The sequence below is a fragment of the Lycium ferocissimum genome, chromosome 6 (genome assembly GCF_029784015.1).
Source record: "Lycium ferocissimum isolate CSIRO_LF1 chromosome 6, AGI_CSIRO_Lferr_CH_V1, whole genome shotgun sequence".
NCBI classification, from domain to species: Eukaryota; Viridiplantae; Streptophyta; class Magnoliopsida; order Solanales; family Solanaceae; genus Lycium; species Lycium ferocissimum.
In genome coordinates, this window is record NC_081347.1 from 74,086,327 (window position 1) to 74,100,891 (window position 14,565).

General features: G+C 35.0%; 1 protein-coding gene across 1 annotated transcript; it reads right to left on the reverse strand.

Annotated features, from left to right (window-relative positions):
* Nucleotides 1–220: 220 nt before the first annotated feature.
* Nucleotides 221–2,627, reverse strand: LOC132060426 (14-3-3-like protein A). Its single transcript, XM_059453470.1, has 4 exons — nt 2,145–2,627; nt 836–958; nt 603–719; nt 221–511 (listed from the first exon to the last, which is right to left on the reverse strand). Exons 1-4 carry the CDS (start codon nt 2,625–2,627, stop codon nt 458–460), a joined length of 777 nt encoding a protein of 258 aa, XP_059309453.1. The 3' UTR covers nt 221–457.
* Between the last annotated feature and the right edge of the window lie 11,938 nt (nt 2,628–14,565).

Consider the following 14,565-nt stretch of genomic DNA (forward strand, 5'->3'; position numbering starts at 1 on the left):
GATGCATATCCACTTACTCCCTTCAATAAAGATATTCCCATACATCATAAGATAAAGAGTATATGTGAATGCAACACAAAAGATGTGTCTCAAGAAAATTCAATCTTGACTTATACAAAGTTTAATCACATATCCATGTAAAGACAAGATGGAGTAAGCAATCAAAATGCAGAATTTCAAGGGAGATCAAATACGCAATACGCCATTTCTATGAGAGAAGTTAAATACAAAGTGCTATTTGCTTCGTAAAAATAAAAATCCATTCCACGATCGAAGCATCCAAATACAAGAGAAATACTGAGACAAAAAGTAATCTTTGCTGAAAACAACAAATGGCAAGAAACAGTGCCTTTAGGTATTACAAATCACGGGATTTAGGTCTACAAACAGTCAATTTGATCAATGAGCAAAGTTACTTCATCGATTTTCAATCCTAAGCAAAGAGGTTTCACTCACATTACTGCTGCTCATCTGCTTTTGATGGTTCTTTGATCTCATCGGTTCCATCATCCTGAAGAAGAAAAGTCAACAAGAGATGGATTAGCCAAACTATCACAAAAGACAAACAAAACAATCCAATAAACAAGAGAGCACGAATTTACCTGCATATCCGAGGTCCACAGAGTGAGGTTATCACGCAGAAGTTGCATAATCAAAGTGCTGTCCTTGTAGGACTCCTCTCCAAGGGTATCAAGCTCCGCAATTGCCTCATCAAAGGCCTTTTACACAACCATACAAACCATAAACATCATTGAATAGATCCAAACATCTATTTTCTTTCCAGAATTACTCTGGATGCTCATTTGGGAAACAAGAGATACAATAAATTTGTTACCTGTTTGGCGAGATTACAAGCACGATCAGGAGAATTCAATATCTCGTAGTAAAACACTGAGAAATTGAGAGCTAGCCCCAATCGGATCGGATGTGTAGGGGCTAATTCTCCATTAGCGATATCCTGGAAATGAGAGCAAGATGTCAACTTCATATACTACATTGTTCAGCAAAAGAAAACTTCTTTATCCTCTGACAGTTACTTTTAATGGATATTTGTTATTTTACCCATTAAGATTGTGATTTAGCAGTACTCCTTATGCAATTTCCAAATTTGATACACAGAGAACATGGCCATTCTTTTCCGAGCAGAAAGAATATCAGATTTTTCTCCAGCATTTGCAAAATGATAAGGAAAGAAAACCTAACCATAGGGTTAATAGTACTTTTGGCCCTTCAATTATTGCTAAAATCTAATTTTTGCTTCTTGTGATATCTGACTAAGCACATTTAACCTCCAATTATTTGAAATGTGGGCTTTTGATCCCTTTGCTTGTGAATATTCACAAATTTACCATAGTTATCAGTTGTTCCACCACTTAATTACCCATGTGTTATGTAATATGCATTATGTTAAGCTTGTACTGTTACTCCATATTTGACAACAGTATATTTCTAAAAATAGTTCAAATACAACATACTTCTTACATAAAGGACAAAAAAACAAACATTTCGATAGGTTAAATATGCTTCGTCAAATATCACAAGAACCCAAATCAAATTATACCTATAATCTAGGCACCATAAATTCTATTATCCCAAGAATAAACCAACCTGAGCAGCCTTGCAAAGGTTGTAATTCTATCTAAATATGGGCAAAAGCGTGTAAGTATTTTCTCCCAGTAGACATAAGGCGTAACTCTTAAGGAATGAAAATAGGGAAATCTTCAAAATATACAGCCCGACATAAATTATTCCGCCACATAGCCCAATATACAACATTTATACATAATGTATCAAGTATAATAGTGTATAAAAGATGTTTATACACAAATATGGGCTAAATCGGGTAACAAACTCAAAGTATGTGCTACGCGGCATAAATAATTTCAAAGTACGCGCTATGCGGCATAAATAATTTCAAAAATAGACATAGAGCGAAATTTTCCCATAAACAACGAACCTGAGCAGCCATATTTTCAGTTTATACAACATTATACCTGGGAAAGCATTATACATAATGTATCAACCTTGTATAACCGCATATAACAGTGTATAAAATGTGTTTACACACAAACATAAGTTAAATCAGGTAACAAAAAGTATATATTTTCAAAAATAGACATAAGAGTGTAATTTTTCCAACAAACCTGAGCAGCTTTGTAAGCTGAAAGAGTATTCTCAGCAGCTTCTTTCCTTTCAGCACCAGTTTTAAACTCAGCTAAATACCTAAAATAATCTCCCTTCATTTTCAAATAAAACACCTTCGAATCACCATTACCAGCCATACCAATCAATTTCGAATCAAGTAACTTAAGTATACCATTACAGATCGAAGTTAATTCAGTTTCGATCTGAGATCTGTACGTCTTAATTGACGCCACGTGTTCTTCGTTACCACGACTTTCCTCTTTCTGTTCGATTGATGAGATTATACGCCAAGATGCACGTCTTGCTCCGATCACGTTTTTGTAGGCGACGGAGAGAAGGTTGCGTTCTTCGACGGTGAGTTCGTCGTCGGTGGTGCTGCACGCGCCGACGACTTTCTCCATGAATTCTACCATTTCTTCGTAGCGTTCGGCTTGCTCGGCCAGTTTCGCCATGTAAACGTTTTCTTCGCGTGGGGACGCCATTGATGGTTAGAGAGAGAAAGTGAGAGAGTTTTAGAGAGAGAAAGTGAGAGAGTGTTGAATGAGCGGTTTTGGGGAGATTCGATTCTGAAATTTTTGGTTTTAGAGTAGTGTAAATTGGGAGATTTGGGCTTTGTGGGCCGGGCTGATAGTTAGGTTGGCCCCTTTTTATGGACTGGGGTGTTTGCTGCTCTCTTTGGTGTGCCTCATTTGGGCTTTGTGGGCAGGACTGATAGTTAGGTTGGCCCATTTTTATGGACTGGGGTGTTTGCTGTTTGCAGAATTGGCCTTCGCTGGGGGTGGTCTTTAATTTTATCCCTTAAAATGGTGGTCTTTAAATTTTGTCCTTGTGTCTGTGCCCATGCAAATTCTGCTTCATGACCAGATTTGCAAAAATTCTACCTTGCGATTTTTTTTTTTTTTTATTGAGCTGGGGTTTTAACCCATAAACTCGGAGTATTAGGTGAAGGACAAAACTTAAAGACCACCAATTTGAAGGACAAAAATTAAAGATCACCCCAAATGAAGGCCAATCCGCGCAAAAAATGGTATGCCTCATTTGGGCCTTTTAACTGGACTGGTAAAAAAAAAGAAAGGAAAATTACGCTCTATGTCTATTTATTTATTTTTAAAATATTTACGCCACCTAGCCAATACTTTTTTATATAGACACCTGATGTTCAGCATATTTGTGTATAAACACCTTTTACACACTTTATTCAAGATTGATAATGTTTTCCCCAGAGAGAAAGGTTTTTTTAGAGGAAGAAAGTTGTGAATGAGTAGACTTTGAGATTTTTATCCTTCCATTTTGGTTTTAGAGTCTTCAAATTGGGAGATTTGGGCTTTATGGGCAGGGCTGCTGGTTAGATTGGCCCATCTTTATGGACTGGGATGTTTGTTCTCTTGGGTTATTTGCAATACCGTTCGTATTTTGTGCTGGTCTTTTGTTTTAGGCTCTCAAAACTTCTTCTTTTTTTTTTTTGTTTTTTTGTGAAGTTTATATTATCACATCATGATAGTTCTCAAATTATGGCTCACGTCCTTATTGTCCTACTTTGTGCTAGTCTTTAATTTTTTTTCCCAAGGTAAATAACTTTTTGCGAGGCTTAAGTTTATATTTTCGCTTCATAGTATCCCAAAAGTTATGTTCCGCGCTTTTCAAGAATTTATGTCCCGCTAGGTAAAATTCGATTTTGAAGGTAAAAAATTAAGGACCAGGCGACCAGCCCATTTGCAGGGTTGGATGATTTCAATAATATACAATCCAACATAAAATATTATATTCATGTAGCCATATTAATTTACGTTTGCATGGAATTTTTTTTTTTGCAACAGTGTTTATACATGTTATATACAAACATAAGCTAAATCGGGTTGCAAGACTTGCAACAGTGTTTAATCTACCATTTCTTCAAGTGGGGAAGCCATTGATGGTTAGAGAGACAAAGAGTTTTAGAGAGAGAAAGTTGAGAATGTTGATTGAGCGGTTTTTGGGATTTTTGTCCTCCCATTTTGGTTTTAGAGTCTGCAAATTGAGGGATTTGGGCTTCATGGGCCGGGCTGATAGCTAGGTTGGCCCATATATATGGACGGGGGTGTTTATTGGGTCATTTGCACTTTTGACCCTATTTTGTGATGGTCTTTAATTTTTGTCCCTCAATGCAAATAACTTTTACACGGGGCATAAGTTTATATTTCCGCGACAAAATATCTCACAAGTTATGTCCCGTGTGCTTAAAAAACTTATGCTCATACTTTGTGTTAGTCTTTCATTTTTGTCTCTCAAGGTAAATAATTTGTTTGCGGGACATAAGTTTAAATTTTCGTATCATAATATCTCACAAGTTATGTCCCGCGCTCTCACTCCCTAAAGGATTTATGTCCCGTTATACATAAGTTCGGTTAAAAATTAAAGACCTGACCATTTGGAAGGTAAAAATTAAAGACCAGGCCTTTTGAAGGATAAAAGTGTAATTATATGGTTTGTTCTCTTTGTTGTGCCTTATTTGGGCCTTCTAATTGGACTGATAAAACTAGAACTAGTGAGCTTCACATCAAAGGTTACTACCCTATTCGCATTTTGAAGAAGGAATTATGGAGTTCTTGGTTGATAGGACTGGTATAAAGGATTTCAAATTTTTATTAACTTTGCCAACTTGTTTGAGACAGAGTCGTCGTTGTTGTTGTTGTTATTGTTGTTTACAGTGTATCGAAGCACTCGGTCGAGCTAAAGTAAATGCACCTAAAGAAAAGCTACTGGCGAGTGATTTTGCAAGACCCTAGACTAATGTCATATACATTACTAAAAAATGGGAAAAACAATAAATTTTTTAAATCTTTTTTTTTTTTTTAAGAAAACCTACGTACTTCCGTCGGTTATTTTTAGCGCAAAATTTTTTATTTTTTTTTCTAAAATAAAACGACGGGCTCTGTTGCTTTTTTAAATTTTTTTTATACAAAAATCAACGGACTCCATCGGTTTTTAGAGCGCAAAACTGCAGTTTAAGAGTATAAATTAAAACAATGGAAGTATTTGATCAAAGAATATGAGTGTCTAGTGGTAGGGTTGCTCAATGCCAGGGTACATGCCTGAGTTCAATCCTTGGTTGCTACATTTTATTAATTTATTTTGATTTTTTAAATTTTACATATCCGACTTTGGATAGTTTTTTAGTAGTGATATAACTTTCAGCTTATTGATTGGGCTACTTAAAATAAGCTTGGTCACGAACTTTTTGTTATAACGAGAGAGAAAACACATTATAAAGCTAAAATGCTAGATCCGTCTCAGAATTTTCACCTTCTTGGCTGGCTCAGGATTACGAGAGAATGATTCATTTGTTATAAAATAATAAAGTTACAAGAAGAATATTGCAGAGAATAGAGGAGATATCTGTTACACCTTGAGAATTTCCGTGTCGATTACGTCGTAAGCCAACTAATGTAAGTTCAGAGAGGCTATGATACCCCTATCAGGTTAAAGAAAGACTTTTGACAATCATTAAGCATGTACCCTAAAGGTTTCGAGGCTAAGATAATCGAAGGAAGTACTTTTCGTGAAAGTTTGTTGACTGGGCAGAGATACGGCCCAACATACGGACCGTTTGTCATGTTTGAGAGGCGTAAACCAACATCAGAGAGTTATGCAGAATTTTGGCCAACATATACGTACATACGGACCGTAAGTCAGACATACGGACCGTAAATATGACATACGAACCGTATGTCCACCGTAAGTCTTGTCGGTGGAAAAGGTTCCAAGTTACATATATTTGGCCCACTTCGTTTTTTTTTTTCATTTTTTCTTCACCAACAGACCCCAAACACTCCCAAAACCCTCTCCACACCTCTGAGCCTTCTCCACACTCCATTTACATAAATCCAAGGCAAATCAAAGATCAACATCATTAATCCAAGGAAATCAAGTGCAAGGAAGCTCTTTAGATTGCTAGAAGTCAAGAATTTCTTTAGAAGTGGAGCAGTGGTTTTCTCCAAGTGAAGCATTTCCATCTAAAACTCATTTCTACACAATCAAAGTGAGTTTTATGATCATTTCATGTTATTTAGAATATTGAAGGGTTGAAAGACTTGGATTATGGAAAAAGGTAGAAATGGGTTACAAATATAAGAATAGTGGTATTCTTGAATAAGTAGTTGACATGGATCATGATTCTTGAGGTATTATGAGTGAAATCTTGTTGTAAATGATACAAATGATGTTAAGGAGGTATCATATGAGAACAAATACGATGTTATGCCATAACTATGGTCATGAATCATTTTGGTAAGGAATTGTGGGAATTGAATAATGTCGAACTTGACAAAGTTATTGATTATGATATTATGAATGTTGTTATTGATGTTGGGAGTTGTTATAAGATATGGAGGAAGTTGTAGAAACAAAGGAGATGTTTGCCCAATTTTCGTTAGCTTTAGCTTAAGCCTATGTATGTTCTAATTATCTAATCTTAGTACGAATTCTCTCAAGGTAGAATCGTGAACCTTGGAGAAAAGCATTTAATTGATAAAGTTGGAGAGACGTAAAGGTATGTGAGGCTAGTCCCTTATTTTCTAAGGCATGATTCCTATGACATGACTTACTCTATTTTTCCATGACTTTCTTACATTCCGGAAACTATGAGCCTATGACTATTAAGAACTGATCATGAGATAAAGATAAGAGAGATACTATGAAAATGAAAACGATGACGATGAGTCTAAGTCTAGAGATTCCAAAGCTTGTGATATGATATCCTTACGAAGTTAATGATCTTTATACGCTTCTTTGATGTTATTCATTGTTGCTAGACCCACCTTACAATGTTAGTTCCTTCAAGATGAGATATGACGAATATGATCACTCCATAATGTGATCGGGGGGTTCTCGACCTTATGTCACCCCGATATAGTTATAGATTGTCTTTAAGCTCTAAAGTATGTTTTATGACAAATGTGTAATGATGATGAGTTATGGTGAGTTCATGATGATATGATTACACCGTGCCTAGATGGCCGGGCATGTCACCGCTAAGGCGGGCTGCATACGATTACACCGTGCCTAGACGGCGGGCATGTCATGGCCGGCGTGATTACATGTTTAGACCTGTGCGTCACCGCAAGACGGCCGCATACGATTACATCGAGCCTAGATGGTGGGCATGTCACCGCTAAGGCGGGCCGCATATGATTACACCGAGCCTGTAGGGCCGGTGCATGACACCACTAGCGGCGGCGTATGATGGTTACCCGAACGCGGTTAACGTGATGGTATATTTTATATGAATAACATGTGTTTTCCTTTAAAAGCTAAGTGTTATGCCTCCGCCTATGTCCATCATTTCTTTATTATGTTAGTATTATTCATGCCTTACGTACTCAATACACTTTTCATACTGACGTCCTTTTTCCTTTTGGACGCTGTGTTCATGCCCACAGGTAGACAGGGAGGTGGCTCAGATTTATAGGTGTTGATCAGGAGACTCACAGGAGCACTCCATTATTCTGGAGGTGCCGTTTTGATATATTATTTTGTGTACATATGTTTTGGGCATGACGGGGTCCTATCTCGTCTTTATGTCTAGTACTCTAGTAGAGGCTCGTAGATACGTACGTGTGGGTAGTAAATGTCCCATGATGACTACGTTGTATATTTGCATATTATTTTGATAGCCCGAGAGGCTCATATATATGAAATTAGATAGGTTAGTGGAAGTGATGATGATTTTCCCTATGACTAGAAGTGTGAGAATAATAAATGAATGCAGGATAAGTATGATGATTAGTAGAATGAGTGGTGCTCGGTATTTAGCTCCGGGTACTCGTCATGGCCCCCTAGCCGGGTCGTGACAATATCTTTATTTCTCTTGTTAGGGATGATTTTACAATGAAGAGAACCTCTCTATTTATAAGGAAAAAGTAGCTTGGTCTAAAAGTCACAAACTCTAAATTTTCTCCTAAAGATAGACATCCATAATAATAAGTAATATTTATAACACTCCCCCTTGGATGTCTATTTGATAGATAATGTGCCTCGTTAAAACCTTACGAGAAAAATCCCATTGGGAAAACCTTTCTAATAATACGCTATTTGGTTGCCTCATTAAAAACCTTACAAGGAAAAACCCAGTGGGACAAAAACCTTGAAAGGAAAAAAGAGTACAACGGTATTATCGCTCGAACAAATCTCTTGCACGTTAATATCACCATTCTTCTGGAGCTCGTGTGTGAAGAACAACTTTGGTGAAATATGCTTTGTCCTTTTATAAATCCACTCTTTAGTTGGGCTATGTATGATGCTGCATCTTCAGTCTTTGAATAGAGTTGTATTGTTGAAATCACTCCATGTGCATTCCCGACTTGTTTTATAAACAGATGCTGTCTTTATATGATTTGACTGTCACGTAGAACAACATCGTATGACTGTAACATAAAAATATGACACTTTAGGACCAAGAATTCTGCAAGTTTCTCATTTCAACTTCTTTCAGCAGAAAAGCTATTGCTTGTGAAAACTCTTCAAGAGTCCGAATAATATTCAAGTAATCAATTTACACTCATAAAGACATAAGGATAGTAGAGTCATATGTACCCTTAGTCAATGATACTCATTATGATAAAATCGCATGCACCTTGCTTGATTTAATCCATATAAGAATTATGAACAAATTTTTAGAACCTGTCTATGCTTCAGGCATTTAAAATTCTTCAAGAATTTTCATATAAATTTTGTCAAGTGACAATATCCATTAATATTTAAATGCGTGACATTTTTTGATTGTCTGGACTGCAGGTCCAATAAGCCTGAAGCTTACCAAAATGCGTCATTTCACTTGATAATAATGTCTATGTTAGCATGCTTTATAGACATAGCATTGAGATCCTCACAATCTTTTACAATATTGTGCTATGTTGTACCAAAGATATCATTGACAATATATCATTTGTATCGGTTCGCAATGTGACATAACTTATTGAGATCTCATCACTTTCATTATTTTAGGTACCTAAACCTCTCATGAGGTTTCATGAAGTGTTATTTCGTATGTTCTTCAAGAGCACATTACCTCCTTATTATGACCATTTTGATCGTTTTCTCCTCTCCCTTTTCAAGGATTATTTCATTTGGAACTAATTGATCTATCATGCTTCATGCATGTTGTATACTTTGTCCTTTAGGGACATTAATGTTAATAGGGGCATTTTGCAGCTAAAATATGAAATTAGTTTTGGATCAGCAAATGCTTCGAGCATTTAACTTGAATTATCTTTGAATGAGGATCATAGCATATTTATTAGCTGCTTATTCTCTCCCTCTTATGTTAGGAAAAACTAACATATATCCCATCTTATTTGGAGGAATCCATCTTTGTGCATCATGGTAGATTAATTAATCATATACCACACACAAAAAATTATTACATGGAAATATCTAGTTCATAACCCTGAACCAACTGTGCGGGGAGAATTTATCTTAATTTATTGATCTGAAGCATACAAGTGATGTTGTATAGAATAGATCATATCTCAGACCAACACATGAAGCTTTGTCCTCATAAGCAATGGTTTAGCTATGTAGTGGAGGCATGTAACGTCAACCAGCTTAGATATAAACCAACATTATCAAGATGGATTGTCTTGATTACATAATATGAAAAATTGTGCTCTTAACTCAATTATTCTGAACAAGTAATTTTATAAAGGTCAAACTGCACGTTGACAATAAAAGCACATGTGACTATCTCATTGATGCATCTATTTAAGATATCACATAACAGGTTAATGGGCCTATATTCACCTTTTATATTTTTTCAGAATTTAGGGAATTCAAGCCCAATATTAGCCAGTATAATCAGCTTACCATGAGAACAAGCAACAAAAATAAATTCTTGAAGAATCTTCTAATTCTTCAATATATGTCAAATACTCAATCGACACACATGATGGCCAAACCACTCATGCCGACTAATAAAATTATTTATACTAGTAAACTTCAAGTTTACCATGCCATGTGCCATTTGTTTTAGTAAACTTCTGGTTTACTATGACATGTTTTTCTTTTTGTACCAATAAACTTCTGGTTTACCGTGACATGTGATTTCATCATGCTTATATTTGTGTCGTACAATTTGGAGAATAAAGAGGGTAACCATTCACATACATATTTCTTACCACTATGATTTTGAAAATATTTAATCCTCCAATCATTTATAGCTTCAGTATGATAGCCATTTACTTTAGTAAACTTCGGATTTACTACAACTTGTGTTTCGATCATAACAACTTCGTATATTACAATCTACAACGAATTACATAACAGTATATAAGCTCTTGAGGAGCTTTTAATTTATTCTCCATAATCATATATTGTTTGGACACTACTAGTGTCATGATCTTCTAGATAAATAGTTATTCTGGAGCCCTTAATCATTCATTTTGTACTATCAAATATTGCTTAAATACTGCTGGTGTCATGGGATGAACAATAATTAAATGGACATGTAAAAATAATTGTAGAGTTCAAAGTTTGCTACTTCGGGAGCAGATTTATGAATTTACTACTTCGGGATTAAATCATAAAATATTTAGAATATTTTCTTTTTCAATTATTCTACCTCTGTTTGAGGTGAGGCGGGATATTTTCACAACCAAAAGCACGTCTGTATTTATAATCTTTATGAAATATTATCATATTCACTTCAGGGAATAGATATGTATTTGTAACATTTATCAAAAGTTCTTATTCTTCAAGAATGGAACACAATCATCTAAACATGCCTTAAGCATATCAAAGTATGATAGCTTAGAACCTCTTTTAAGATATTTCTACTTCAGGAGCAAATCAAGGCACACAAAAATATAGAGAATTTTTGTCTAACATGTCTTCCAGAGTAATCATAATAAACATGAGAAAATATTATCCCTTCTATTGATTAACAAAGACATGAAATATACTTACAACTTCTGGTGATTGTACACATATTATGAACTTTGTTGGAGTTCAAAAACAGTTATTATTAATGTTATCCACTCCATAATTTATCATTGAGATAGTCATATAATAGTGTTGAAAGCATATTAAAAGCATCAAAATATGACTACTACTTGAAACTAGGTTCGTCGAAAGTGGAGTATAAGTTATGGGAAGGATTTCATGGGTGTCGAATAATGAATAATTAGTAAGGTCTTGAGGATGAGTTATAATGTAACTTGATCGTTAAGGAAGTGTTACACCAAGTGTTGATAAGCATATTAAATCAAGAGTAAGGAAAAGGGCTCAATTTTTATTACATTACCTGTATACTCCATCTCTATCATAACATAACTTATAATTAGTAGCTACATACCTCATGAATGACTAAAAACATACCTAATCACATACAGTGAACCCTTTTTCTTCTTGATTTCCAGCCATGGATGGTACCGACTCCAATCCCAGAGATTTTCAAGTTCTTAGATGATGTTATATTAAATGGCCTCAAATTTATATCCGAGCGCTATATAAAGATGTTAGTATTAATGTGGAATAAACTCCAATAAAAAAACAGACTCGTGTTTATATACGTGTTATAAAATAATAAAGTTACAAGAAGAATGATTGATCGCTGTTATCTTCTTATCTTTATTTTATCTTCTTGTTCCCTTGTTATTTTATGAGATATCTGCCCGGTGCGACGGGGAGACGATTATATTCTACATACTCGGGCATGGCGGGGTCTGTCCCGTCTTCATGATTCCGTATTTCAAAGGTTACAGAGGCTCGTAGATACTCGTACGTGGGCGTATGTTACATGACTCTCGATGATTTACACCGTAAGCGATATTATATGTGTTCATGCGGAATGATAGTAGCACGATTATGGTCTCGTAGTCGGTGTCCGTCATGGCCCACTAGGTGGGTCGTGACATAAATCAAGAGTAAGGAAAAGGGCCCAAATTACATTACTTGTATACTCCATCTCTATTTATAGATTTCCAACGGATGGTACCGTCAGGCTTCCGAAGATGTTAGTATTAATGTGGAATAAACTCCAATAAAAAAACAGAGACTCGTGTTGATAACGTGTTATAAAATAATAAAGTTACAAGAAGAATATTGCAGATAATAGAGGAGATATCTTTATTTCTCTTGTTAGGGATGATTTTACAATGAAGAGAACCTCTCTATTTATAAAGAAAAAGTAACTTGGTCTCAAAGTCACAAACTCTAAATTTTCTCCTACAGATAGACATTCACAATAATAAATAATATTTATAACACATTGAACTTTATGCCAAATGTTTTCGCTTTTCAATAAGTGAAAGCTGTTTTCCATTCTGATCACTTGGAGCACCTTATGTTGTAAGCATTTCTAGACGGTGAAATCGTGATTTTGTCAGTTACATCCATCTTAATGTATCATTACTTATTAACTAATACGACTAAATAGATCTTTTAGTATTTAGTATTTAGATTTATCTTTTTGATTTTGCCGATTTCAGAGAACCAAGATTATTTTTTCGGAAACAGTACTAAGTCATGATTATATAGCTCAAATAATGAGAAATTTTTCAATTTTGAGATACTATTACTATCGCTTTCTTTCTACCGGGCCATACTATAACAAACATATAACAAAGTAAATGCATATAGAGTTAAACGAAGTGCTACCAAGTAGTAGTCTTCATTTTTTTCCTTGTGTTTCTCTTAATTTCTTGTTTTGGGAATGCACTAAAATCATACCACGTTGGTGGGAGCAATTTGTTTTTAGCTATTCCCAAATTGTAAAGCATGGAATGGGTGACAGGTGTTCACCATTCTCCAAAGTTTCAAAGTGTGATTGATGATTGATGATTGATGATTGATTGATGAACATGGTTAGGAAAATGACAATGTCTATGTCTTAATTAGATAAGGTTCCAATTACAAGAAAAGTGAGTGATTCATTCACAATGAATGAAGTTCAAGGGCTCAAAGTCAAAAGAACCAAACTTAGCAACAGGAGTAACTAATCAATTGTTCCTTCTCCATTTTGAAATGGAACTGCCAACACACATGAGCAATCATGCAGTATGAAACTTTCTCTTGCTTGTTATTTCTTTGATTGATTTTGTTATTTTTATTCCCTTTTGCTTATTTTTAAATTAAAAATATACCATACAGAATTTAGGACTCGTTTGGTTCAGAAGCATGCGGATTGAGATGACTAATGCAACTATGCAAGGGCTGGCATGGGCTGTAAGCCTGTAATGCAGGGATTATATATTTCTTATTGAAATGTTAATTTGTCGTATTACTATATATATATATATATATATATATATATATATATATATATATTATAAAATTTGAAATTGGTGTTTAGTTTTTACTATAGGACTGTAATTTTTGTCATTTTGGTTGTCAAAATTCATGTATTACTAATTTAGTATTTATAAGATCCAAATTGTAAAGCACTGAAATGTGTGACATGCGTTTACCATTCTACAAAGTTTCAAAGATTCATGTCTTTGCAAGACATAGACATTTGAAATGTGTGACATGTGTTTACCATTCTACAATGTTTTAAAGAATCATGTCTTTGCAAGACGTAGACATTCATGATAGATGACATAATTTAGGAGAGTGACAATGTCTCTGTCTTAGGGTGTGTTTGGTAACAAGGAAAGCATTTTCCGATTTTCTCATATTTGGTTGGTCAAATTTTTTGGAAAATGACTTTGCCTGATGAAAGTAGGGGAAACAAGTTACATAAGTAACATTCCACATTGATTGTCTCCTTCTCACCTTTCACCACCCCAACCCCATCCCCACATTCGTACCTCCCACCCCTATCTCACATAATGTTTGACGAACTATATACAATGCTCTTGGAACAATATTTTCTACTCACTTACCAAACACAAGGAAATAAGTAAGAAAATCACTTATTTTTCCACAATAAAATATTTTCCGTGAGAAAAGTTTCGTTTCGTACCCCGACCCCTAATGCGGATGCTTTTGCACTGTATCAAAACAATTAATATCCTTCATACCAATTTCCTTTCTCGGACCTGCTAATGCGGAATGCTTTGTGCACTGCGCTACAAAAAAAAAAAAAATCCTTCGTACCAAACACCCCCTAATTAGTTAAGGTTCCAACTACAAAGAAAACTGAGTCATTCATTCACAATGAATGAAGTTCAAAGGCTCAAAGTCGACAGATGGACGATAGTGAAGATCGTCCAAAAAAACCAAACTTAGCAATAAGAGCAACTAATTAATTTGTTTCTTCTCCATTTTGAATTGGAACTGCCAACAGACATGAGCAATCATGCAGTATGACACTTTCTCTTGCTTATTATTTGTTTGTTGATTTTGTCATCTTTTTCCTTTATGAACCAACAACAACAACAATGCAATCATTGACCTTGCTGACTTGTAAATTAAAAATATACAACCATATAATATAAGAAACAACAA

Coding starts and splice junctions, on each gene's coding strand:
- LOC132060426 (XM_059453470.1), bottom strand. CDS start 2,627: ATGGCGTCCCCACGCGAAGAAAACGTTTACATGGCGAAACTGGCCGAG. Junction 959..2,144: donor CAGCTTACAAAGCTGCTCAG/GTTTGTTGGAAA, acceptor TCTCATTTCCAG/GATATCGCTAATGGAGAATT. Junction 720..835: donor CTTGTAATCTCGCCAAACAG/GTAACAAATTTA, acceptor GTTGTGTAAAAG/GCCTTTGATGAGGCAATTGC.